The sequence below is a fragment of the Aythya ferina genome (genome assembly GCF_964211825.1).
Source record: "Aythya ferina genome assembly, chromosome: 15".
NCBI classification, from domain to species: domain Eukaryota; kingdom Metazoa; phylum Chordata; class Aves; order Anseriformes; family Anatidae; genus Aythya; species Aythya ferina.
The window spans coordinates 8,831,425-8,858,055 of NC_140314.1; the positions used below are offsets into that span (position 1 = coordinate 8,831,425).

A 26,631-nucleotide genomic window follows, 5' to 3' on the forward strand; every position below is an offset into this window, starting at 1 on the left:
GTATTGCTGCTGTTGCTGTTGAAGTAGTTGTTGCTGCATTGTGCAAATGTTAGACCTTTGCGCTAGTTTGGGTTCTAATATGTTGTGGTTAAAATCTGCTGCTAAACTTAAATTTAGAGAGAACAATATCCCTGACTGTTCATGGGGGGGGAAAAAAAAAGACCCTTGACTGACCAGCCTCATGTTAGATTGTAGATATTTACTGCAGGTGTAATACTGAATTTAGAAAGCTGTTGCATATGATACTTTTTGAAGAGTGGAAATTTCTTATGTTTTCCTGCTGAATTTCCAACAGGAATTGAACTCAAACTTCCGGCAGATTATTTTTCCTGAAGCGCTTAGGTGCTTAATGAAAGGAGAGTATACTTTAGAAAGTATGCTCCATGAATTAGATAACCTTATTGAACAAACAACTGATGGGGTCCCTTTGCAAACGCTGGTTGAATCTCTTCAAGCCTACTTAAGAAATGCAGCTATGGGTTTAGAGGAAGAAACACATACTCATTACATTGATGTTGCAAGGTAAGTAATTTCGTACTTTTAGTACGAGAGAGAATGAAGACAGTAGAATCATGTTAGTTTGTCTGAATTTGATTGTTTGAAGTGCAGACTTTTCTTGCCCAAAAATACCTTAAGCAAAGTGCAGCATCTAAAATGTGTACATTTCCTCTGGGTGCATGTACATACATTTATCTACACACATGTATGCATAGATTTTATGGCTAAACAGAGTTTATGGTAAGAGGAGCATTTACATCTACTTAAGATAGACTTTTGAGTTGTTTGGTAATTGACTTTTTCCATAATTTGTAGTTAGGATTTTGCATGAAATCTTTGAGGGATGCTAAAAATAGAAACTGGTCCCTTAGTTTGTGGGAGAAACCTGTGAAAAGGAGAGCTTGTAACTCTGACACTATGCAGCTATGGCATTCTCCTCTCATCTGGAGCTTTGGAGAGCAGCTTTTGCATAATGAATCAGTGACTTAATTTAATAACAAAACAAAAGCCTATGTATCTTACAATGTGGGACAGTACCTTTCTGGGAAAAGTGCTTGCTGGTCAACTGAGCTGATTCAAAAGCTTCCTGCCGAGTTAAAAGAGTGGTCTTGCTGCTTCCTCTGAGACAGTTACAGTGGCTCCATAAGCGGTATAATGAAGTTTGCTATACCAATTGAAAACAATTTATTATTTTCCCTCTAAGTTAATATTCTTCCTGCTTAACCTGTTGGCAAGCCTGCTCATCTTGGTAGGTGAGGGTCAGAAGTGATATAAGGGAGGGAGAGGATAAGACCATCCTCTCAGGAGTGGTAAGCTGTTAAACCATCTCAGCCATAACCTAAGATCTCATCCTCCACCCTTTTAGCCCATATGTCATTCAGTCTATTATATATGTGTACATTGTCAAAGTCAGTACTTGTTTTTAAGGAAGGAAAGGTAATATTTGCATTATTTAATATTCCTAATTTTTTTTACCATGATCAGAGGAAGTGTAGACTGTATCCTCTACCTATCATTTGACTTTATAGTTGATTCTTTAATACAATCCTGTATTACATAACATCCTTGACTGTTCTCACAAGTCCAGCATTAGAACTCATGTGCAGAATCATATGGAAAAGGGGAGGACAAAGAGCCCAGGGAAAAAATCAGCTTAATTCTGAACTGCTCTAGCTGTAGGAACAATGAGTTTGAGAAAATCCTGTTTCTGTTTATTTGTTGGAGACTAAGTAAAAACATGTAATTTTTCCTTCTTTCTTTTAAAAACATCTTTATTTTAAGAGTACTTCATGCGCAGTATGGTGAGCTGATTCAGCCAAGGAATGGTTCTGTTGATGAAACTCCCAAAATGTCAGCTGGTCAGATGCTTTTGGTAGCATTTGATGGAATGTTTGCTCAAGTGGAAACTGCATTTGGTTTATTGATTGAAAAGGTATTGATTTGTTCTTTTTTAAGTACTCTTTAAGCCAGGAGTATTAGAGTTTTATAAATCAGAACTTTTTTTTTCCTTTACATTGCTCAGCTAAACAAGATGGAAATACCTGTTGCTTGGCGTAAGATTGACATAATTAGGGAAGCCCGCAGCACTCAAGTTAACTTCTTTGATGATGACAACAATCGACAAGTTCTAGAGGAAATTTTCTTTCTGAAGAGATTACAAACAATTAAAGAATTCTTCAGACTCTGTGGTACCTTCTCAAAAACATTGTCAGGTAAGTGCATGTTACCAATACGCAGCATCACTTTGTCTACTCTTCATCCCATTTTCTTTAGAGGAGAACACAAAATGAGAGTCACTTATATTGTAACTCCCCTTTCATATATGGCAAGTACCTAGAAGTTAAAAATAAATTCCTGTAATCTTGCTGGTTTTATGTCTGATAATATTTTTCTAGATGCATCCAATGTTTATAACAAAAATGTTTCTTTTCTTCTAAAAGGAATCAGTTCCCTTGAAGACCAGAATGCAGTAAATGGACCTGTACAGATTGTCAATGTGAAAGCCCTTTATAGAAATTCTTGTTTTAGTGAAGACCAAATGGCTAAACCAATCAAGGCTTTTACAGCTGACTTTGTGAGACAGCTTTTAATTGGCCTTCCAAATCAAGCTTTGGGACTTACTTTGTGCAGTTTCATCAGTGCTTTGGGTGTAGATATCATTGCTCAGGTAGAAGCTAAAGACTTTGGAGCAGAAAGCAAAGTTTCTGTGGATGACCTGTGCAAGAAAGCTGTGGAGCACAATATCCAAATTGGCAAGTTCTCGCAGCTGGTGATGAACAGGGCAACAGTATTAGCTAGCTCATATGATACAGCGTGGAAGAAGCATGATCTAGTGCGCAGACTTGAAACTAGTATTTCATCTTGCAAGACCAGTCTTCAGAGAGTGCAGTTGCATATTGCCATGTTCCAGGTAAGACTACACCATGTGTTTATTTCCAGATTGTACCTGTGGAAAATGAGATTTTGTTACTGTGTCTAAGCAGTACAGGAAATATATATTTTGTTGAATGAGCTTTAGAGTATTTTTATGGATTTTATCACACTCAGATTTTAGACTATTCTGTAAATATGTAAGGAGAAGTGTTACAGCTAGTTTCTTTGGAAGACTTCCTGTCTTGTAAGATACAAATGTGAAAATTCTCTTGAAGTGAATACAATTTTTTTTCAGTAACCATTAAGTCTTTTATTAGGAGAAAAAAAGCAATACATTTGCTTTCGTACTAGCAATATTGTCCTATTCCCTCCTGCCTTTTTTTTTATATAGAATATGACTGTAGAGAAGGAGCTTGCTTAAAACAGAGGGTATGTGTTGCTGAATGTCATCTTCTTCCTTTTCTTCTAAGTCTTAATGTGTGAAATCTCTCCTTGCTCCCCTGGTTGCCTCATTACAAAACATAAATAGTAGCAGGACTGATCCTGAAAGCATTGTTCTGAGACTTTAGTTAAATACCATTGTATACCTTGAACTTTATGCTGGTATCCAGTTGTATTGTAATATCAATGATCTTGATTTTATAGTGATTTGTAGGTTAAGGTCAGAGGCTTTGTCCGAGGTGATTACTAAGCCATTTCATAGACTGGTAAGAAAATTTGTCTGTTTTGATTGTTATGCATCACAAGTAAATTGTTTCCAAATATTGATGATCAAAGAAATGTGAGTAAACAACTCCTATTAAGTTAATGACTGATTAATGGTCATCAGAGTGTCCAAGCAAACAAAACATGGATCACAACTACTTACATAATTAAGTATTCAATGTTTTAAAATTTTAAATGTTCTGGTTCTGTCTTCTGACACCTAATTCTTATAAGAGCATTTTAAAAGGTGTGCCAGAGTACTAGAACTACTGTTTGCTCATTGCAACATACTTTGCTTCACAATTATTGACAGTCAAGTGTTGTTCTTTTTTTCTTAAAGTGGCAACATGAAGATCTCCTTATTAGTCGCCCTCAAGCCATTTCTGTTACTCCTCCACCTCGTTCTGCAATTTTAGCCAGCATGAAGAAGAAACTTCATACACTCAGTCAGATTGAAGCTTCAATCGCAACAGTCCAGGTACGGCTGTTTCTGGGGAGTTTTTTCAGTAGCATGTTGGAGTGTGACTCTAACCATGTGCTTGCTGCAAGATTATCTGCCACCTCTGGATTTTCTTGCTCTCAAAGCACAAATTTGTGGTATTTTCATTGTTTTTTCCAATCTACTTTGTCATGCTCTGATTGTGTAGTGTTGCACTGATTATGTGTACTACTACATTATTTGGTTTTGCTGTCTCCTAATACACAGTATTCTCTCTGGAATACCATTTCATGAGCAAAAACCCTGATACATAAAAAACCACTTGATTCTGAAGGCTGATATGCACCTAGTCTTTAAATATCAGACTTAAGTCATCCTTACTGTTATTTCTGTTGCAATCAAGTGTCAGAAACTTCATTTGTAGGTCCGGGCAAATCGCTTACTCTATTGAGATTTCTGTATGCTCTGGCTTGACTCATCTTTTTAGACTTTCGGATATCAGCAACATAGGTAGTTTAATTGTTTTAAAAATATATATGTATACTGTTTAGCTTGTTGAATTGTAATTTTGATTTTAGTTGTGAAGATCCTTTAATAATTTTTTGAAGTTTATTTGTAAAATAATCTAGGACTCCTTGAATTTTTATCTAATTTTTAATCTAGAAATGTGATTACTCTAACTTGTTTTTGTGTGTTTTCTTTTCTGGCTGGGTAGAATGTAGACAGGTGACTTAATTTCCATAACAATCAAATCCAGTTCTGATGTGTATTGAAAATAAATCTTTAAACAGCATAGGCTAGTATTTGTCATTAATGAATGCCTCCGTATTTTAAGTATATGGGTTTGCAAATGTATCTGCTTGTGCTGCATATGCATAATTTCTTTTTAAATTAGTCTTAATATGATATAGTGGATACATATTGATATATGCCTGTGTTTTTTTTTCTCCCCCATTGCAGGAGAAACTAGCAGCACTTGAAGCAAGTATTGAGCAGCGTTTAAAATGGGCAGGAGGTGCTAATCCTGCACTGGCACCAGTCTTGCAAGATTTTGATGCCACTATTGCTGAAAGAAGAAACCTTGTCCTGAAAGAAAGTCAAAGAGCAAGTCAGGTACTATATGTGTAGTACACACTTGATAAGTGCATTCAATTTCCGTTTCCTATTTGAGATTAACTGATTTATGTAGCAGATACTTTGCCTAATCAGCATTTAAAGAGCAGGCACAGATAACCAAATACTTCTGGGAATCCCACTTTAAAAGCAATGGGAATCATATAAGGGAGAGCTGCCAAGGGGCTGGATTACCCTGAAATGATACTGTTACTGTAACAGAGGGGCTTTACTTCTATATTTAAAATTCTCCTTCCTAAGGATATGGAACAAATACAGTTTGTGTAATATGCAGCTTAACTGGAATGTCTTCTTTCTCACTCTTGCTTTGACTTTCAGGTTACTTTCCTCTGCAGTAATATCATCCATTTTGAAAGTTTACGTACTAGAACAGCAGAAGCCTTAAATCTTGATGCTGCATTATTTGAACTTCTCAAACGCTGTCAACAAATGTGTTCGTTTGCATCACAGTTCAACAGCTCAGTCTCTGACCTGGAGCTTCGGTTACTTCAGAGAGTGGTGAGTAAAAATCAAAACAAAATATGTAGCTCTACAGAATTGCTATAATTAAGAGTTCTCCATGTTGTCTTTCATTTGAAGTTAATATTATGCGTACCTCCTAATGGGTTGTAGATTATGCAGCTATTCCATCACCTGCTAAACACTTGGCAGTGGCACTGACACAGTAATTGAATTTTATCTCTGGATAGAGATACAGAAATATTTCTGTTTATTTTTAGGGCACTGGTCTTGAACATCCTATTGGCAGCTCTGAATGGCTTCACTCAGCTCACAAGCAGTTGACCCAAGAAATATCTACACAGAGAACAGTACAGACAGAGAGAGAACAACAAATAGAAACAGTTTGTGAAACAATTCAGAATCTGGTGGATAGTATTAAAACTGTGCTCACGGGTCATAATAGACAACTTGGAGATGTCAAGCATCTACTGAAAGCTATGGCAAAGGTATGCCTGAAACTTTATTAAACTTTTTGCTCAAAACCATGTCAGTACAGTTGAAGAAAAATAGCACTAGTAACTTTGCTTTTTGAAGTATATAAAAACAGTGAAATGCATTCATGCATGTGGAGTTCAAGACATGATTTTTTTAAAGATTAAATAAATGTTATGAAGCTTTTATTTCTGGAGTTAGGTTAATCGGGTTCTGGTTAAATTAAACCCTTTTTCATCATCTGTTCAAAGATTTTCTTTATGCTTTTAAAATCCTCTTGGCTTTTCATCAGGAAAATAATCATTTTCAAATTTGTTTTGAAATATAGCTACTGAAAGTTATGATTATTTGTAGTCAAATGGCAAACTGATAAGGCTAACAAATGTTCAGTTTCATTCTATTTGCCAAGATATAGCAAGTACTTAATCTTTTTGCACATCTTTGTTGCAGGATGAAGAAGCAGCTTTGGCAGATGGTGAAGATGTTCCCTATGAGAATAGTGTTAGGCAGTTCTTGGGTGAATATAAATCATGGCAAGATAATATTCAGACAGTTCTGTTTACATTAGTTCAGGTTATGGGTCAAGTCCGCAGTCAGGAACATGTTGAAATGCTGCAGGAAATAACTCCCACCTTGAAAGAACTAAAAACACAGAGCCAAAGGTAAGAAAGTCACCTTCTGTCAGCTGAAGACATTATTTAAATCTATTTGCATATAGCAGAAATGCAACAAGGAGTACATAGTTGGTGGTTGTCTTAAAAATACAGAAATCTTTTTGCTAAGTTTGACTTATAACTTTCATTTTGAGTTTTCAATAACTTTAGTTCCATGTGTTTTTATTGACTCCATTGTGTTTTCTAGTGTCTACAATAATCTAGTGAGTTTTGCATCACCCTTAGTCACGGATACATCAAATGAATGCTCAAGCCCAACATCAGCTGCTACATATCAACCAACCTTTGCTGCAGGTAATATTGAAGAAGTACAAATATTAGGAATTCCTATTAGAGAGGGAATTAACTTTTTATGAGGACTGCATTTCAAAATTTATTAGACTATATAAGCCTATAAAATTCATGTCATTCTGCACCATTTGGTCTTAGTCTTTGAGATCTGGATTTGTTCCACAAAGCCCAGAATACACAGAACCTGTTGTCATATATATAAACTGAACTACAATTCCTGTTGAAGTTATTAAAATGTATAGTGACTTGAGAATTAATCCTGACACCCAACAAATGTATTCGTGTCCAAAATAATTTAATTTCTTTGCAGTTATAAACATGAATAAACTTCCTCTGAAGTACATATTTCTTCCTGTTTAAAAACTTACTCTACTCTGAATATTTGGACTAAACACAAGTTCCTGACTTCTATCAAGAGCAATAACTCCATTTTAGAACTGTATAAAACAATCTGGTTTGAGAGGTTGAAAGATCCCATTAAAACATGCTTAATGAAAATGTTCTGCAGTAGAATAAAACCTCTTGTTTAATTCTGTAAAGTGGAAGAAATTATAAAATAAATTAGAAAATGATAAGAGGGAAGCGGTGCACAGTTTAAACTACACATATAAAGTGCATTTGTTTATGGTGAAGTATTGATAACTGCATTTGGTACACATTTAATTGTGCTTTTTTGTATCTAATATCTATTTTAAATGATTTATTAACTTCCTTCACAGCTGTACGTAGCAATACGGGGCAGAAAACTCAGCCAGAGGTGATGTCACAGAATGCAAGAAAGCTAATTCAGAAAAATCTTGCCACGTCAGCAGATACTCCTCCGAGCACAGTCCCAGGAACTGGCAAAAGTGTTGCCTGTAGTCCCAAAAAGACAGCCAGGGACCCTAAAACAGGAAAAGGTAAATAAAGGAGTACCGTGGGCAACAGCAGCAAAAACTCCTCAGTTGGCTTCCATGCAGGAATGTAAAATTGAATTCTATTTTGTGCCTTTAGCTGTGCAGGAAAGGAATTCATATGCTGTTAGCGTGTGGAAGAGAGTCAAAGCCAAGTTAGAGGGCCGAGATGTGGATCCCAACAGGAGAATGTCTGTTGCTGAACAGGTTAGTTGGAAAGTACCGGTCCTTGCTTTAAATATTTGATAGTAAGTATGTGTGTATGCATGATGAACTATGTCTTAAAGACTGAAATCCTTTTGTGGTCCCTTTAGAAATATTTAAATTTTATTTGGAATTTAAATGCTATTTAAATTCCAAAGCAAGTGAAGGTATGTTTTTCCCATGTATTGCTGCATTTTTATCCAATGTTTTTGTTTCCTGTATCAGATTTATATGATCTAATGAATCTGATAAAATGGTCTTTTGTACACGAGTAAGCTAACATTTGTTACATAGCTCTTGGTAACCAGTGAGTATCAGTTTTGTACAGCTGTGTGAAGGACAAGACTGATCTGTTCACAGGCATAACACAGCAATGCTTCTCTCTGAGAAGTTCTCAGAGGACCCATAAAATTGAGAATGTTGTGACTTTTCAGTATAGGGGTTATGAATGAGATGCTTGATCTCTTTTTGCTCCTCCAGTAGAAATTCTTATTTCTTATCTGGAATACAGAAAGTTATGTAAGTTTACAGCGACTATAGATTTTCTTACTGAAATTTTGTATTTGCAGGGGAAGAAATTTTACAGTAAATGTTAAGATGGCTTAAGCACTATAAAAAAAAAAAAAAAGCATGTTTTAATTACTTGTTTGACCTTTTTAATAGGTTGACTTTGTGATTAAGGAAGCAACTAATCTAGATAACTTGGCTCAGCTGTATGAAGGTTGGACTGCCTGGGTATGAGTAGGGAGAAAGCAGATCAGTCTGGTTCAGCGAGGTCAGACATCCACCAGAATCAACTCGGCCTCAGGCATCCATAGCCGCACCACAGTCGGTGGTGATGCATACTGGGGCTTAATCTGAGGAAACCTAGGAAATCTCGGTGCACTGGGAAGTGAATCCTGCAGGATAGCTGCACTCAGGGATACGCTAAACACAATGGTCTGCAACCCCCAAGGTCAAGGGTGCACGTTCACCGCTTGAACAACACGGTTTGTCTTTCTGCTCTGGAAGAACTGCAAACGTGTCTGGGGGTTAGCTGCAGAAAGAAATCGGGATGCTACAAACCGCAGAGTGATTTGGAACTCAATTCCACCTGACCCTGTGAACAATTCAGGAAACACCGAACCCTGTTCAAAGAAAAACAGAAAAAATGGGGCCATGAAGAAATCACAGCAAGGAAGATTTGATGCATTCAGATTCTTGTTACTCCTGTTGCTTGGCAACAGTGCTGGTTGAGTTGACCAGTTAGTACGGAAAAAGGCTACAAAACGTAAACTTCAGAAATGGACTGAAAGCAAAGAGCTGTACATCAGAAATACGCTGCATTGGAAGAACTTCTGAGATAGAAGAAAAAGCCTTTGTTCTCTTCTCCCTTTCCTCTTTCCTTTCTTTCTTCCCTCCCAGCCTCTCCTTGCATACACCCCTCTTGGCTTATTCTTGTAGGTTAGGCGTACTTCCAATATACTTTTTATTTCAATCCTTCTACTTCACAGTTTAGTCAAATTAACAACTTAAATTTTGTTTGGTAAACAAATTTTCCAAAAGCACTGAAAATACGGAACATCAATGATTACTTATGAGTTGGATGGTCAAATGCAAAATGTAATTTTGGTTATTTTAAAGTCATTTCTGTGATTCTATTATGTACAGTTTCTCAAAATTGTCACTGTGCATTTAAAAGTAATGAATCCTACAGGCATTTGATTTAATGTGCACTTCCCTCTGCTTGCAGTGTACACTTTTTTGTAATTCAAATTGTCCCTCCAATCTCATTCTACTGTGATTGCTGTAGTTTCTTTCGTACGACGTAGCTAATCCAATGTAATCTTTACCTTTTTAAAAACCAGGATAGAGTATCTAGTAGAGTTTTACATTGTTGATGACAGATAAACAATAAAGTGATGTTCTGGTGGAGGTAGAGTGATACGCTTTTTACTTCACTTTCCTAATACTTTTAGTTCACACTTGTAAATTATAGTGCTTCAGTTCACAGGGGCATACATATAATCCAGGAAATGAAGGACTCTCCAATTTTTTGTTCAACCAGATCTGTAAAAATTTCTGCAAAGTAATTTTGCTTTGCCAGATTGCTTTTATAGATGGTTGTTCAATAATGCATCCATAGCCAATCTTCCACCAAGTTTTTTTCAAATCAGTTCTGCACACCAAGTGTGATTATGATCAGAAAAGTCTCTCTAAAAATGGCATCTTCTTAGATCTATGTCTTGCTTGTCTGAGAGTTGTCTAAAATACTTCTTGCTTCATTTTTTTTTAAGTGGGACACCTTTAGGAAAAGGCAACCTCTTTTTCTTACAGCAAATAAATCTAACAATTCAGTTACAACAACAAAATCTTACAGGTGCTGATAGCTAAAGCAGAAATCCACACTGGCATTCTCAACCAAGATAAATTTGCATAGCTATGTATGAAAAGTGTTTATCTTTTGTAAACTCTGTGAGTTCATTACAGACAGTTGCTGAAGAATGAGGTATGGGAAGATCCTTTATGCCATTTTAGTCACTTTTCAGAGTAAAAGCACACTTTAAATACAGCATTTTTTCAATCAAAATTTAAGTATTAAAGGATTTGAGCCAAGCTCACTACTGGCAACATATTCATTCAATTGAATGGATTTGCAGCAGTTCATCTGAGTAGAAAGTGTGGCTAGTTTCAGATAATACAAATTAACACCAGGCATAAGTAGTAGAAGAACTTGTATTATTTTCATTATTTGCACTATGCTGACTAACTGCTCTGCCTCCTCAGTAGGTCTTAGGATTCAATTTCTACTCTGTTGCCAATTTTTTGTGGATATGCACTTTGAAGTGTAAGAATTTTCAACAGACATATGGCCTTTTTTTTTTTTGCATTCTGATTGCCTGAATAACTCTAGGGAAGTCACAGGCTTTATATTTAACAATACCCTTGCAAATGCATTCCACTGTCCTGAACCCTCTGCCATGCCGAGTATTGCAAGAAAGAAGGTATTGGAATGTTGCCGTGAAGAACATTCATATGCAGAACAAGACACTTTACACTGTTGGTCCTTTTTTACTTTTTCTTCAGTTAAAAATGACCTTATGAACAATCTGTTTGGAGTACCGGAGTAACAAGAGTGTATTATACATGCTGTTTTATTTCTTGGAAGCTGGGGGGAAGGGAGGGGTAATGCACTCACCTGTGGCTCATGTATTATACCTCTGCTATCCAGAAATGAAACACTTGTGTGGAGATGGGTTCTTTACTGCGTAATTTAATAAAATTTTAAAAAATAAAATGTGTATTCATAATTTCCTTATGTCAAACTACTTGTGGTTTTGAAAGTTATGGGGGAGAATAAAATGCTTAATATAAAACAAATCCTAAATTAAAACAGGATTCTACAGAGACTTATATTTGCCTAGCTCACATTGAAGAGACACCTAAACACCTAACATGCTTAGAAGTTAGTGTGACTGTCAGCATTTGTGAGCTGCCATGTTCTTGGTGAAGGGTGACAATATGGCACACTGGTACAGACTTGGTTAAACCTAAAATTTTTCCAAGGAAAATGAGAAAATATCCTATAAGTTTTTGTAATGAAGTTTCTATAAAAGCGTTGGTGATGCTTGATGCCCACTTTACACTGTGCTTCCACCAGTCTGGCTGGGGAGCATTGGGCAGCAGGGCAGGACCCTATGCTCTGCTCAGTGCAGTGTGCTGGTGCAGCTCTGCTGTTTTGGGGCGGAAAGGGCACCCCGTGAGACTCACTATCCCACCTGCCCCTCAGCCACGGAGAAGCACACAAGGAAATGGCATCTGCAGGGGTTCGCTTGAATGGGAGGAAAGTTTGGATGGGAAACTGATTCAGGTGCTGGCATGTGAAAGACTAGCTCGAAGACGATGAATCTGACAGTGGCATTAAAGATGATGGAAGTTCCTGGTTTTTTTCGGTGGTAAGTAGTTGTGTTTTTCAGTGAGAATCATACAGATGGGTGAAACCAGGAGCTGGATGGTTATATCAAATAGCTATGGAGGCTGCAAATGCTCCTAGGAATGGTAAAGGCAATGCATTATGCTTTCTGCTTGAGACCATGCTTTCTCAAATACTTTCATCAAAATCACTGTAGGCATCACTTGCTTTAGAAATTAGCTTTTGTGTGAGCTGTGCTGTGGTGCAATTATGGATTTTGAGAGTGGATTCCACCATTTCTTAGTGCAAAACAGTACACTAAGATATTCTTAGATTTTAATAACATGCAAATGAATTTGAAAGATGTTCAAAAATATCATGTATCTGTTCTTTATATACAATCTTGAGCAAATCCAAAGAGAACCTGGGAAAAGATCAAACAATTCAGTACAGGCACATGTTAAAGTAGATGGTACATCTGAGACGGTAGCCTGCTCTCTCTCCTTCATTTTTTCCTCTCCATGAAACTGGGGAGAAGGGCTGGAAAAGCACTGCAATTTTTGTGCCGGGAATAATTAAAAATGTGGGTTTTTTTTTTTTTTTTTTGCTCTCCGTTTGCCACTGCATTGCAGAGACTATGATTAAGCTCATAGCATGTGTGACTGTAACATTGAGGAAGCTGTGTCAGAAAAAAATACTTATATCCTAATGCCTTTCTCCCATGTCTGTTCTCATGCTGCACTGACCTAAAAAAAAATAAAATTGGTGGACAGGTGGCAATTACCCCAGCTGGGTCAGCTGCGGTTGTCAGAGCCGGGCAGCCTTCCTGTGTGGTAACCCAGGAATCCCCCCCGGGTGCGGTGCTGCCTCGCAGCCCTCCTGCTGCCCTGCTCGCTGCTGAGACACCCGTGGCCCTGCGCTGCCTCAGCAACGCGCCCCCCGCGTCCTAAGCCCCAAACCCGCCCTCGAGCCCTGTGTGCCGGGGAGAGGAGCCGCCCTTCTCGTGATAGCACCACAGGGAACGGCCTCGGTGTGTGCCAGGGGAGGCTCAGGGTGGAAATGAGGAGACATTTCTGTCAGAAGGAGCCGGCAGCGCTGGGACGGGCTGCCCAGAGGTGGTCACCGTCCCTGGGGGCGTTCAAGGAGGGGTTGGGCGTGGTGCTTGGGGACACGGTCAGTGGGTGACACTGGTGGTAGGGGGTGGTTGGACCTCGGAGGGCTTTTCCAACCCTAATGACTCTATGAATTTTACGAAACCCCAAACCTTCCACTTATTTGCCTCTTAAAAACGACATTTCCGGCGCTGGGGGGGCAAAGATTTAAACTACAAACACGCGCCGAGCGCTGACAGCCCCTGCGCTGCCCCGCCTCCGGCAGAGCTCCCTCAGCGCCCCTCAGGCCGGGCCCCGCCCGCCGCCGCCGTCGCATTGCGACGGAGAGAAGGGAGGAGGCGCCCGCCCCGCGCGCTGATTGGTCAACCGCCTCGCTTCAAACCTCACCGCCCAACCGGCTGCGGCGTGGGTGCGGCGAGGGCTCGGCGATTGGCCCGCGCGGCGTTCGAGCTGGCCAATCGGGACGCGGACACGGTGCTGCGGCGGCTACAAAAGGCGGCGGGGGTGGCGGTCTGAGGAGGGCGGCACAAGATGGCGGAGGGCGACAACAACAGCGCCTACCAGCTGGTGAGGGGATGGGGCTGCCGGGCGAGAGTTGGTGGCGATCCCTGCCCTGCTCGGGGTGCTCGTGGTGCCGTTTAACGGCCGCGGCTGTGTTTGGGCTCCTTCGGCCGTCCCCTCAGCGCCGGGGCTGAGGGAGGGGGCAGCGGCCGGGCTGTTGGGCGGGGGAGCTGAAATGCTCCTAAGCTTGAAGAAACGCCTTTATGTCTGTAACTGTAAGCGTGGGTGCTGGAAAGGCATTAAAAAGCAAAAGGTGAAGAAGGGAAGCTTTCTAGAGCGTTATTTATCTGCGTTTGTTGTTCCTCGCCTGGGAAGGGGTGAAGGAAACCCTTAGCAGCCTGGGGGTGGAAGGGAAGCCTGAGCTTCTGCAGGAAAAGTCTGCTTCGGATTCAAGTATCCTAGAGGAGTGGATGCCCTATTCACAACAGTTCACACTTATGGAAGCTTTTTTTTAATTAAGGGAGGGGAGGGGGGGGAAACACCACTGTGCCAGATCCTGCCCATCAGGAGTGTTTAGGTGTTGACAGAAGCTGACTTGTGGTACCCTGACCATGATCAATAATGCTCTTACCTCCTGGTATGCTTCCCATTAATTTTCTCTTGGTTGTGATAAATGCATACAGCTGGAGTTAGTAAAGCCAAACCAGCTTATCATAAACTGATTTCTGGAGTAAAGCAGCTGTTTTGTTTGAGGTTTTGTGTTTATAACACGAGGAAGATATAATGACTGAAGGGTATTCAGCAGTCTGTGAGATAGCTTTCTGATTTTTTTTTTTTTTGCCCTTAAATGTGGTTTTCAAATAATTCAGATAGTGTGACAAAAGTAAACTATGCCTTACAGTGGTAGCTGCGCTCAGCTGTCCATATTTAGTGGTGTCAGGCCATTTAAGATAAGAGCAGCATGTGATTGAGAACTACATCTGCTCTATCTCTGCACAGCACATGTGCAGGTCTCCATGGCTTTTTACCCCTTACTGTGGGGGCAGTCAGCTCCATTCGTGTTTATGAGGATTTTGCAATCTGTGAGATCCATTGTCCCCCTGAGGGCAAACTATTAAGCCATGCTAAATGTGGCACACCTGAGGTGAACTGCTTAGCAAGCTGGTGCCAGGGCAGGCAGGGTCTCTCTGCGAAAGGTGCCTGGGGAGGAATGGAGGAATAATATGTGATCAGCAGTTTAAAGGTTGCCTGGTCACTGTCGTGGGCAACTGGTAGGAAAACTTTCTCTTTGCATGCCAAGTGTGATCAGCTGGATAACTTTTCCATACTGTACTTCTGAGTGTTTTCAGCTATCTTCCGTATAGCAAAATGTTAGTGTTGGACAACATCTAGAAAACTGATTAACTGTGTTAGTGATCTTTTGAAAATGCTGCAGTGTGAGAGCTATTTAAAATATGTTTTCCTGATGTTGAAAATTAAAAGTTGAGGGGTTTTAGCTGGGCTTTAAAACTTGACTTTTCACTAAACTGAGGGAAGATTCAAGGAGAACACCTTGATAAAAATCTGTGAGGAGGTAGCATTTAGCCTGGTAAGATACACTGTTACTTCCCTTCTACTGTGTCATAATTTAGTGCATTATTAATAATTTAATTACTTGGATTCGTGGCTGGGGTCTCTGACATTTTCTTCAGCTACTTTGTGTGGGAACTAATCTGATTCAGGTTAGTAATAACACTTTCTTCTCTTTTTTTGTGTAGGCTGCAGAAACTGCTAGCTTGGAAGAGCAGTTGCAAGGATGGGGAGAAGTGATTTTGATGACTGATAAAATTCTTCGCTGGGAGAGAGCCTGGTTTCCTCTTGCGCTGATGAGTGTTGTTTCCTTTTCTTTCCTGTAAGTAGCTCATAGAGAGAGCATGAGCAGTGCGCTCATGGCTAGTAGCAAAACGCTAAGACAAGACTACAAAGATGTCTTAAAACCTTCACATAGGAAGGCTCTTCGAGTTCTATTTCTGAATGCGTGTAAACTTTGAAAAGAAAAACCCAGAACTGGGAACAGGAAGTAACACAAGTCGCATCCTACTGGGGGGATGGTGCTTTCTGCAGAAGCTGTTTGGCAGGCGGAGTTGCTGTAGCTCTTCAGCATGCTCAGCTGTGTGCTGTTCACTGGTGTGTTCTGCTTGTCAGATCTGGTCATCTTCTGGCCTTCTGCCCTAAGCCACCAGCAATACCATTATGGTCATAAGGAAAAACCTGCTTCCATAGGGCAAACTTTCCTTACTAGCTATTCTGTGTCTTTGCTGTGGTGTTTAGTGACAAATTCAGTTGGTTTTACACAACTTGGTCCTTCTAGATTCTCTTTTCTCCTTTGAGAAAGGAAGAGAAGAGAATGACAGGCTGAATGCAGCATTGAGTCAAAGTGGGAGGATGTAACTTGTCTTTTGACGGGGGTACAAAATGGGCGTGCTGGAGGCCTGTCCATGCCTTTGTGTGCCATGGTGGTAGTCAGGGTGGCTCCTACCTTGTACAGGTAAGTGTCCACACCAGCTGGAGAGTTGCAGCTGCATGCGCTGTTGGACTAAGGAAAAGAGGGGACGTACGAATGTCGAATAAGGTGAGGTAGGAACAGTGTCTTCTGGCTAATGCAAATTTTATGGCCCTCAAGAGAGGTGAGGAGGGTGGAAGTCAAATGAAACTGAAAAGTAATTTTTAAAAGTAATTGTAATTTTAAAAAGTTATGTGACTGCAGGAAATACCATGTTGAATAATAGTTGAAGGAAATAGAACAGCTTCAAATTCTTAATTGGTGCTGTATTGAAGACGAATGTTCAGCACAGCAGCACTGTGCCAGATGTGTAGAAAGCTGGCCCTGCAGTGGTTTGTCTTTCTTCACTGTTCAAGAAGTTCTGCAAAGTGCAAATAAGTTACACAGGACTCAACTGAATGTTAACACGCTTATGAGAAAAGCTAGTTCTTGTCCACTACCTGTACAGCTGCATTTAAATGGTGGCAAACCTCATATATAAGAGCACAGCACTGTCCTGCTTGGAGGCTTGTGACTCCTTGTCTGAAACAGGTTTGGTTAGCTGTTGCAGGTGAGGCAGTAAATAGCAGCCTGGAGTGTATCTGGACCCTGTGATTTACTTAAGAACCAACAAGATGAGAGCTTTCACCCTAGCTAGTTGTTTCACGTGTTTCCTCACTCATCCCCATCCCAAACTCAACTTCTCAACTTCTGGGAGAGCAATAATGAACTTTTACTTGCAGTGAACATCATATTGTGCTTTCTGTATTGCGGCACTTTATGTTCAAGTGCATTCAGAAAATTGTATTTTGATCTTTTCATCTGAATTTCCTTGTAATGAAGTTGAAGTACAGTGCTTAAACCTCTTTTCATGAGTAAGATGAGCAAATTTGTCCAGCTTCAATTTTTTTTTCAAAGGGGTAGGTCTACTATTTGAAGTCCCTAGCCAATCTGTTGAGATGGCTGAATACATTGAGTGTTTATTATTGCTTTTTTTTTCCAGGATGATCTACTACTTGGATCCATCAGTTCTTTCAGGTGTCTCCTGTTTCGTTATGTTCCTCTGTCTGGCTGATTATCTTGTTCCTGCTCTTGCACCTAGGATCTTTGGCTCTAATAAATGGTAAGAAAAGCTCAAATTTAAATAGCTTGAGTGTAAAGGAATTATTAATTTTAGCAAAATGGGTATTTACCACTTCGCAAATGTCAAATGATTCCTATGTAGTCCTTGCAATTGACAATGTCAATAGTATATGAGGTGAGAACTCATGTAGAATGTCTTGCTTTTTTGTTTTTTTTTTTTTTTGAAATGTAACTACTGCAATATGTCTTCATTGTTCCTGTTGAAGGCGTAGAGCGCATTCTTTGCGGTCCATTAGAGATTCTAGTTCTGCTAAAAATATGAAGGGGATTGTATTCTATGTTTGGAAAAAGTAGTAGCTGTAAATATGAAGATGAAGTAATGCCCAGGGATCTTAAGACTGATAATGTGATCATAAGTGATTGAAATAACTTCAAAGAAGGGCAGGGCTTATGAACACAGTACACTGGAGGTGAACCATATTTGAACTGAATTTTGTGTTTAAAAATTCTAGTCTGCTTTGACTAGTGGATAAATGTTCTTGCCTAATGTACTAAAGGAATGCACATTGGTATTGAATAATTAAAAGCAGTGCTCTCCTGTTCTGAATAGGGGTGGTTCGGTGGTTCTTTCGGAGTTGATTTGAGAGACAATGCTCAGTTAAAAATAGGGTACAAAATGAAGTGGGGCAAATGTCAGGATAAGTATCGGACAACTTTTCTTTCTGCTGGGAAATAGTATGAGACATTTTAAAAAAAAAAAAAAAAAGAGATGAAAACTTGGGTTCTTATTCCTGTCTTTTTTTTAAAAAAAAAAAAGGACTACAGAACAGCAGCAAAGATTTCATGAAATTTGCAGCAACCTGGTCAAGTCTCGTCGCCGAATTGTTGGCTGGTGGAAACGTCTCTTCACAATAAAGGAAGAGAAGCCTAAAATGGTAATGAGTTCTGGGAGTTGGTTTTAAATGATCTCTGCTTTGTTTAGTCTGAAGTTCTTTAGCAAGGAACATGTCTGAATAAACCAGTATTCTTGAAGCAGGAACCAATGATTCTGCCTGTGGCTTAATGCCAGTCACACATGCTAGTCAAACCCTGAGTGGCAGGATACCTGTCTTTAAAATTGCAATACTGCTTCAATTAGAAGCGTACTCTTGATGTTAAAATAAAGATAAATTGTGTTTCTTTGGATATTTCAGTTTTTAGAAACAGCCTGTAAAGACCACATTAAAATAGGTGTGTTTTCAGTTGCACACCATCTGCCTGAAAAGCAAGACCTTAATGTGTCAGTGTAAGTACAGGAGCTACGAAGTATACTGATGAGGATAAAGCTTCAGGTGCTGAGTGAAGCAGAAGTTTTACCAGTGGGGATAGCAAGGTGTGAGGGATAGAAAAGAGTTGCTTTACTGTAATAGTGATGGCCTGAAAATAAAAGGGAATGTACAGACAGTCTCTAATCACAATGCTAACAAGGCTGTGTGTATTGCATGGGCATGACCTGGGAACTTTAGCAGGTTTTAAACTTTGACATGTTGCTGAATGCTGAGGGGAAGGCGGAAAATTACCAACAGATCTGTGGTTAACTGGTCTCTTTGCTTGTTTTAGTACTTCATGACCATGCTTTGTTCTCTTGCTGTGGTTGCCTGGATTGGACAGCAAGTTCACAACCTCTTTCTGACTTATCTCATTGGTAAGTGTGTAGTGTGCAAAGCAAAACTGAGTTTGTTAGCTTCCTAAAATGGTATGAGGCTGGTAGAAGTAAAACTTGATTATTTGTTGAGGGATTTTTTTTGGCTTGGGGTTTCATTTTTGTTTTTCAGCAGTTAGTGGGGCTTACAGGAAGTGAGGAATTGCAAGGTGACAGAAGCTTGTTAAAGGGTTAGTAAATAATTTTTGGTTTTGTTTCTCTAGTGAGTTTCTTGCTGCTGTTTCCTGGATTAAACCAGCATGGGATCATTACGAAGTATGTTGGAATGGCAAAAAGGGAGATAAACAAGCTTCTCAAGCACAAGGAAAAGAAAAATGAATGAAGACTTGACTGCTGTTTGCAAAGTTTCCTTGGAAAGAGTTTTGAGAATTAATGTATCTATAAGATAATAGAAGTAGTATTGCTCACTGGCTTGCTTTTTTTTTTTTTTTTTATTGGCTCCCTGATGAAGTCAAAATGTCACTAGCAGCTGCTCTGGGTTTCTCTCTTTTGCTGTCCAGGTTAAGGTTCTGCAGCCTGCAGCTATCTCATAGGAAGGATCCTGGCCTTTGCCATGCGGAGCTTTAGTTTTGTCAGCAAATGAAGAGGTCCCTTACAAAAATGCCCCATCCCGATTGTAGTGTGCGACAGCATTCTCATAACCTGTAGCTTCACTGGTTAATGTCTTGTAATTACAGCAAGTATGAAAGTTCTGGAAACTTCTTCTTGGAAGCTTGTTACTACTGAGCCTTGTGGAAGGGGCACCATTAGCTGGGTAGGAATGATCATAGCTGAGGGGGGGAGTACCCACATCTGGGGCAGAAGGTGAGCTAGTTGTCTATTTGCTTTTCTGGCTGCATAGACCAGATCATCTGCTAGATTGGGGTCTGGATATATAAATTGTAGCTCTGTAGCTGTAGTGTAAACCTCAATTTATTGCACTGAGACTGTAGACAATGAGGTAAGGTGTGTTACCTTAACAGCTGATTGTTCTGAAACTGCTGTTGTCACAGAGCCATGTAGCATGTTTGGTCTTATGAATGTTGTCTGTACACCATATCACCCTGAACTTCTTAAGTTTGTCTGTTGTAAATAAGCCTGAGTTGTTTGTGCTTTTCTATGACCTCCCTCCTTTTTTAAAAACTGAACTTTTTTTCTTTGGAAAGCTAAAACCTGTGTTAATGCATTTTAAAAGTTTACTGTTTTAAAATGAACTCTTGGTGTATTGTACCTGTTGAATAGGCAAATACAGAGTAAGAAGAAACTTCTTCCAGACTTGTTCTTTGTGACCATACAAAAAATCCCGTGTGTGCATCTGAGGAACTGGAGGAGGAAGTGGTGTTTGTGTCATGTGGCAGTCCTGTGCGTGGCTGGGTCCTCCTGCAGCACCTCCCTGAGATCCGCACAGCTCCTGGCAGTGTGGGGCCAGCTCCTGCTGGAGGGGGGCGGGCTGTGAGGCTGTAACGCCACCTGTGGTTAATTAACACTGGTGGAAGCCCCCGGGGCTGTGGACAGTCAGGCTCAGGAAGTGAATCTTGGAGTAGATCTCAGCTGCAGAGATTCATTTGGGAAGTGCTCCGCTTAACTGGCACGAGCTGTTGGAAGAAATGGGGCATGTCAAAAGGCAACGGGGGCCGGGTGCTGGGAGCCCTGCTGGCACCGCTGCCCCGTGCTGGGGCTGGCTCAGAGGGAGGCAGCTCCGTTACAGCAGGAGCCGTGCGTTCCTTTGGAGGTGTAAATTCCGGCGTGAACTCCCGCTGCAGCTTTGCCATGGGGATGCTGAAGGGCTGAGGGTGACGGTTTGTGTGCTGCCGGCGTGCGGGGCCCCCTGGAGCTCTGTGGGAGCCGGGGGGAGCCGTGCCCCAGGAGCCTCCCCGTGCTTTGGCTGCGGGCAGGAGGAGCCCCGGGCCCGGCCCTGTGCCGCGTTCCAGGGCTGCCCCCGCCCTCACGCAACGCCGCTTCTTTTGTCCCTTCGGGGCCGCCGTAGCGGCAGCGTCCCGGTCGCCATGGGAACGCGAGAAGCCGCCTCGCCCCGGAAGCGCCTCCAGACCAATGGGGAGGGGCCGAGCCTCGCGCGCCGCTGCCTCCCGCCCGGGTCTCGCGGGCTCTCGCGAGATCTCTCCGGGCCGCTCTCGCCACCCCGCGGCCGCGGCCTTCCCATAACTCCGCGCGGCGCGCCCGGCCCCTTCCTTTTCCGCCATCTTGCGGCGCCGGTGAGTTGGGCGCCGCCGCCGCCCCCGGCCGCCATCCGCCGCTCGCCGCCGCCATCCGCGCCCTGCCGCCGCCCCCGCCCGCCCCGCCGGGCCCCGGGGACTGCCCCCGACCCGCCCGGGCCGCTTTGAGCCGCCGCCGCCCCCGCCCGGCCCTCTGAGGAGCCCGCGGGGAGCCGGGGGGGGGTGCGGGAGGGCGCTGAGGGAGGCGGCGGAAGCGGGGCCGTGAGGGGAGGCCCGGGGCGGGCGGCGGGGGGGGCGCGGTCGGCTCCGGGGCCGGGGGGGGCTGCCCGGCTCCGGCCTGAAGCCGCGAGTGCGGCGGGAGTTGGCCCGCGGGGAGCGGCCCCTGGGTCTGGGGGCTGCCTGGGGGGCTGCGGCCGCGCTGGCTCGGTTGGGGGTGGCTCGGTGGGCATGGTACGGCTCGGGGCGCTTGTCCTCGTCCCCGGAGTGCAAGAACTGGTGCCCATGCTCCTGGGTGGAAGAGCCGCGTGTTACTGTCGTCCTGTAACTCCTCTGGTGGTGAGCAAGCTAAGCAGCGTCTAGCATGGTTAATGCCATGCATGGGCTGGTCCTTGAGTGGGGCTGATACTGCGTAACTGGGTTATAAAACCCCAAACGCTCACCTGGGAGAGATGTCACACGGATGACATGTCTTCGTGGTGGTCTTCACATCTTCACATGTGCTTACTGGTAAAGTTCAAGTTTAAACAACACTTTTCCAAGTTTTTCTTTCCCAAGATTTCCCAAGTTGTTACAGCAGCTGTGCATTCTTTTGAGCACACCTGAGTGTGTATTGACTTGCTTTTTTTGCTTCAGAATGCCTTTTGAGGTTTAGCACAACTTTTTTTTTTTTTTTTTTTTTTTTTTGTCAGTCTTAGGTCTTTTAGATCTAAAATCAGCCTTAGAAAGGCATCCTTCTGTCAGTGTGGCCCTGATGGAAACCTGGTGTACGTAACTGGCTCTCTCCTTCCCCCCAGGCACCATGGTGCGCATGAACGTACTGGCCGATGCTCTCAAAAGCATCAACAATGCAGAGAAACGTGGGAAACGCCAAGTTCTCATCAGACCATGCTCCAAAGTAATCGTCCGGTTTTTAACTGTGATGATGAAACATGGTGAGTGGAGACCCCGCAGTGCTAATGTTGATCTGGTTCAGGGTTTCTGTCTGGTTTGCTTTAGTGACTGAGATTTTCAGGTAAACTTGAGCATCTTGTGGAGTTGATTTGGTTCTGTTCAGACTTTTCACAGTGAATTGGTGATAATTGTTGTTCTAAAATGATTATAAATTATGAACGTAGACATGTTTCTAGGTGAGTGTGCTGTTAATTGTTTTTGGGGGGATAAGTTTATTGATTACTTCTTACATACTGTTACAGTATTCTTTATAAAGGAAGTCCAAACATTAGAATTACCACAAGTGTCCTTGTCCAGGACAAGTTCTGGAGAAGAAAACACCAAACCAACCACTGTTTCAGATGGGTTCCACCTTTACAGAGTGTAACTAAAGACAGCAATTGATATTTGGGTGCAACTGAGCCATATCAGAGGCACACGTAAAGTAACTTAAAGCATAATTGCTAAAAACTTCTGGAATTTTGCGGATGCTGTAGTGTTACAGTGCTGTTTTTTTTTTTTTTGACTTAAGATGCTTGAAGTGTGTCAAGCAAGCTGTGCTGTATCTTGTTACCATGTTTTGATTTGTCCGTTTTCTGATCTTCTCTAGGTTACATTGGTGAATTTGAGATAATTGACGATCACAGAGCTGGGAAGATTGTTGTCAATCTCACAGGCAGACTCAACAAGGTAGGATTCATTTTCCTGAATTCACTTCTCTGGGGGGATGGTTAAATGAGGCTTTTTTGTTTGTCTGCTCCAATTCTGAATGAATTACTCGTGAGAAGAGGGTGTTTAATTAAGTCCATGTAAACGAGAGTAATATCGGTGTTACCAGTAGTTATCAAATACTAAACTTTAGGTTCATAATAGTTCAGTTGGCTAATTACATTTCTGTTAAACACACCATGCCACATCTTTGTGCCACATCTTTGGGGAAGTCAGCTTGTAGGTACCATGTGTTTCTCTTAAGGACTTCCTTGATATCTCGTGATTTCTCTTTATTTGACGCCGTAGTTATCTAGGAGACTTTTGTCATAGGAGAGAGCAACTGAGTTGCTTTCCAGTTGATGTTTAATACCTGTAAATGGTGAGAGCCAACCCCCCCTGCTGCTGCCAGATGAGCATTGCTTGTGGTTGAGAGAAAGGTAAATGTTACATTAATTAGTGCTTTGTGAATTCCTGGGGTGTACGAGGTACTTCTAGGTGTTTGGCATTTTTGTAATGCTTTTGACTTAAGATATTGAGTAGTTTTCTACTTCTGTGATGACATGCTGTGCGCCATTGTTTCTAGTTAAGCTATTTGAATGAGAGGTGGTTTTTAAGTAAAGAAAGCTAAAGTTAATTTGCAAAAACATGTTGAGGTCTGTTTCCATGATGAACAGATAATGCAGCTGAAAATTGCCTCAGTGTAGTGGCAAAGAATCTGACACAACCCCCATTTACTAGTTTTATGTGTCTGTCATAAAAATAATCTGTGTCAGGTTAGAGAATAGTGTTTCTTGAACTCTTTCTGGATGATTTTGTAGCAGATCTTGCAGGGTGCAGCTGTATGTGATGTTTCTCTCAACAGCTGCAATAAGAGAACAGTTGTTTGGTTCAGGAAAATGTCCATCACTGCAGTAAGATGTCCTGTTTGGCTCTTGGAAGTTAAGAAAATTGGAGCCAGTGAGGTAACTAGAGGTGCTAGTCGTGGTTATGGTCAGTAAGTAATACGATTAACTTGGCGATGCTGGTAACTTTGTGTGTGTTACTTTCTCCCTGTTTAAAACCTAGTGTTTTTTTTTTTTGTTCTGTTTTGTTTTGTTTTTTTTGCTAACTCCGTATGATGATTAGAAGTAGTCTGTCCTTGAATAATCTCAGTTTTTTGATGAAGTAGGATACTACTTAATCTTTAATGGTTTATAGCATGCTTTTATGCTCTCCCAGGTCTAGTCATTAAATTGTTTAGCAGCAGTGTTGTGTCACTCTGTTTAGGCAAGAGGAAGGAGGTGAGGCTAAGGAAATAAAAGCTGAACAACTGTGAGACGTGGTTTCTCTGAGAGAAAGCTATTTCGTACTACAGTGATGATACATGCTTTTGATACTCTAATCTTTTGCTGCCAGAATATTTTAATTGCAGTTGTTTAATTCTTTCATATAATGAGTTAGAATGACAGGTGTACAAAATGCACTTTATACAGTTCTCCAGTTTATAATGGAATTCTGTTTTATAGTGTGGTGTAATCAGTCCCAGATTTGATGTTCAGCTGAAGGATTTGGAAAAATGGCAGAACAACCTACTGCCTTCGCGTCAGTTTGGGTGAGTATGGAGAGGAGGTGAATCCGTGGCTGGCATATGTGAAACTGATTTTTTTTTTTTTTTAAATTACACTTTGATACTGCCTGAGTTAGAGTCCTGTGATACTTGACTCATTAGTCTAAAAGGAGATAAGAGCCTAAAAATTCAACTTCCATACAAATACTCCTTTTAACCAGTTCTAAAGGGGCACTATGAACCAAGAACAGTTTTTTGTTTTGCTTGGCTTTGGTACATCCTGGTTTCACCACTTCTGTAGTTTACCAAGAAAACAAGATTTTTCTGTTGCTCATTTTAATTTTATGAATTGCTCTTTAGAGATGGGAGAGGAGTAAGGGAAGTCAGTAGATGACTGAGTTGCAGTAGGGTTGCAGTACTTTACACTTCCTGATTGTGTACAAGTTGAATAAGATATTAAGTGGTGCAAGACTCAATGAGTTTTGAACCTCTGAAACACAGATGTTACAGTATGTTTTTCCCTCCCCAAACTCACTAAGTCGAGAGTAATAAATTGCAGTAGCTCAGCCACTTTGCCCCATCAGAGGCAGGATTAACAGTTCCTTGTCATTTCTCTTCTTAAAGCTCTGGTGATAAGCTGCTTAGTTGAGCTGTACCTACATAGCTGACTAGCATGTGTTGTCATATGGAGATTTTTCAAGAGTATTTATAGAGTGGTAGGACAGGAGGTTTTCAAACACGAAGATGTTTGAAGTATGCTGATAATCCAAATGATGGCATTAGAAATGACTCAGGCTGCTTCAGTTGTCAGTCTGGGTCCAGATATTCATCTGCATCAGGCTGAGCAGTGTTCAAAACAGTGAGTGACAAAGCATTCAGAGCTGAGCTGTCTGGCACCATGGCAACTCTACCTGCTCCCAGGAAAAATGTCTGTGAAATAGAAGAAGATTTTGTCTGAGAACTGTTACTTGCTACTGCTGAAACAGCTAACCTGACTTCTGGTAGGAACGTGTGAGTAAACCTCACTGGAGAACAGAAGGTTGTGGACGTGCTTTGTGTGTTTCGGAGTTGTGAGAGAAGTTCCTTTTTCATTGATAACATGATCTTAGCTATGTTAGGCTCTTACTGAAAGAATCAAATCTTACTATTGTAATACAAAAATGAAGTTAGTGCCATCAGCTCTGCATGAACACAGGACAAAACTGACAATAAACTGAATGTTTGTTCTTTCTTAATAGGTACATTGTTCTGACAACCTCAGCTGGCATCATGGACCATGAGGAGGCTAGGCGAAAACACACAGGAGGCAAAATCCTGGGATTCTTTTTCTAAAACTTGTAAAAGAGGTTACTAATAAATTGTTCAAATGGACTCTGGTCTTTCCACTTGGTATTTTAATGACTTGTAACGGTACCTGCAATAGTGCTTGTAACAGAAAGCTCTTCAACAGTGCTTAAGCTCTGCCTGTACTTCAAATGACACTTGGTTTCCACACATTCCTGGTTACAGCTTTAGTTTCTGTTAATGATACAACAAACTTCTAATAGTTACCATTTGTTTTGGATGACGGCTACAGGTAGTTGTGCAGAATATCCTCAGTAGAGAAATTATTGTGTTAAACTGTACTTTGATACCCGCTGGTGAGATCACTTCTTAGCTCTTAGATACGTGGGTCACCACAGTTACAAAAGTGCAACTCCATAGCTTCACTTTTTGGCCAAATAATAGAAGATTCCTTGCCAGAAACTATTTACTGCTTGAGGTTTAAGATTATGTATTAAGTTACAAGATGTAGGGTTGTGGAGTAGTTAGATGACTGAAGTTTGACTTTAGATCACAGAATTCTTAAATCATACGGTGTTAAAGAGTAATTAAGGTATAAGGGTGAATTGTTCCTTTCCCTTTGTGTTTCTGGTTCGATAGTCCTTTGAAACATCAGAATTTGGGCAGGACAGTTGCTGTGCAGCTGCTTTGCATGATTGCAAAAAAATGGGATTTCTGTAAGTCACTTGTCATAGTGAGGAAGAAAGTGTGTTTTGTATGGAATGAGTTGTTTGTCTTCATTTTAAGTGTGTGATGTGTGACAGCGTAGTGTGCTTGATACAGAAATACCAGCA

General features: G+C 41.2%; 3 protein-coding genes across 5 annotated transcripts in view; all 3 read left to right on the top strand.

Moving 5' to 3' along the window:
- Nucleotides 1–11,421, top strand: part of SMG1 (SMG1 nonsense mediated mRNA decay associated PI3K related kinase) — a 66,615-nt gene extending 55,194 nt beyond the window's left edge. For all 3 annotated transcript variants that reach the window (XM_084536736.1, XM_084536735.1, XM_084536737.1), the window contains 13 exons: nucleotides 296–522; nucleotides 1,780–1,930; nucleotides 2,021–2,210; nucleotides 2,439–2,908; nucleotides 3,917–4,054; nucleotides 4,976–5,128; nucleotides 5,468–5,647; nucleotides 5,869–6,096; nucleotides 6,533–6,744; nucleotides 6,944–7,050; nucleotides 7,767–7,946; nucleotides 8,041–8,147; nucleotides 8,808–11,421. In XM_084536736.1, the coding sequence (XP_084392862.1) occupies nucleotides 296–522; nucleotides 1,780–1,930; nucleotides 2,021–2,210; nucleotides 2,439–2,908; nucleotides 3,917–4,054; nucleotides 4,976–5,128; nucleotides 5,468–5,647; nucleotides 5,869–6,096; nucleotides 6,533–6,744; nucleotides 6,944–7,050; nucleotides 7,767–7,946; nucleotides 8,041–8,147; nucleotides 8,808–8,885 (2,421 nt within the window). In that variant the 3' untranslated portion in view covers nucleotides 8,886–11,421. The remainder of the gene's footprint in view (nucleotides 1–295; nucleotides 523–1,779; nucleotides 1,931–2,020; nucleotides 2,211–2,438; nucleotides 2,909–3,916; nucleotides 4,055–4,975; nucleotides 5,129–5,467; nucleotides 5,648–5,868; nucleotides 6,097–6,532; nucleotides 6,745–6,943; nucleotides 7,051–7,766; nucleotides 7,947–8,040; nucleotides 8,148–8,807) is intronic.
- A 2,184-nt stretch (nucleotides 11,422–13,605) lies between these two features.
- ARL6IP1 (ARL6 interacting reticulophagy regulator 1) lies at nucleotides 13,606–20,194 on the top strand. Its single transcript, XM_084536738.1, has 6 exons — nucleotides 13,606–13,715; nucleotides 15,407–15,540; nucleotides 17,174–17,293; nucleotides 18,071–18,188; nucleotides 18,853–18,937; nucleotides 19,159–20,194. The coding sequence occupies exons 1-6, from the start codon at nucleotides 13,680–13,682 to the stop codon at nucleotides 19,275–19,277; spliced, it is 612 nt and encodes a 203-aa protein (XP_084392864.1). The 5' UTR covers nucleotides 13,606–13,679; the 3' UTR covers nucleotides 19,278–20,194.
- Nucleotides 20,195–20,985: 791 nt separating this feature from the next.
- RPS15A (ribosomal protein S15a) lies at nucleotides 20,986–25,885 on the top strand. Its single transcript, XM_084536744.1, has 5 exons — nucleotides 20,986–21,147; nucleotides 22,122–22,259; nucleotides 22,868–22,947; nucleotides 24,474–24,559; nucleotides 25,753–25,885. Exons 2-5 carry the CDS (start codon nucleotides 22,127–22,129, stop codon nucleotides 25,844–25,846), a joined length of 393 nt encoding a protein of 130 aa, XP_084392870.1. The 5' UTR covers nucleotides 20,986–21,147; nucleotides 22,122–22,126; the 3' UTR covers nucleotides 25,847–25,885.
- Nucleotides 25,886–26,631: the final 746 nt, after the last annotated feature.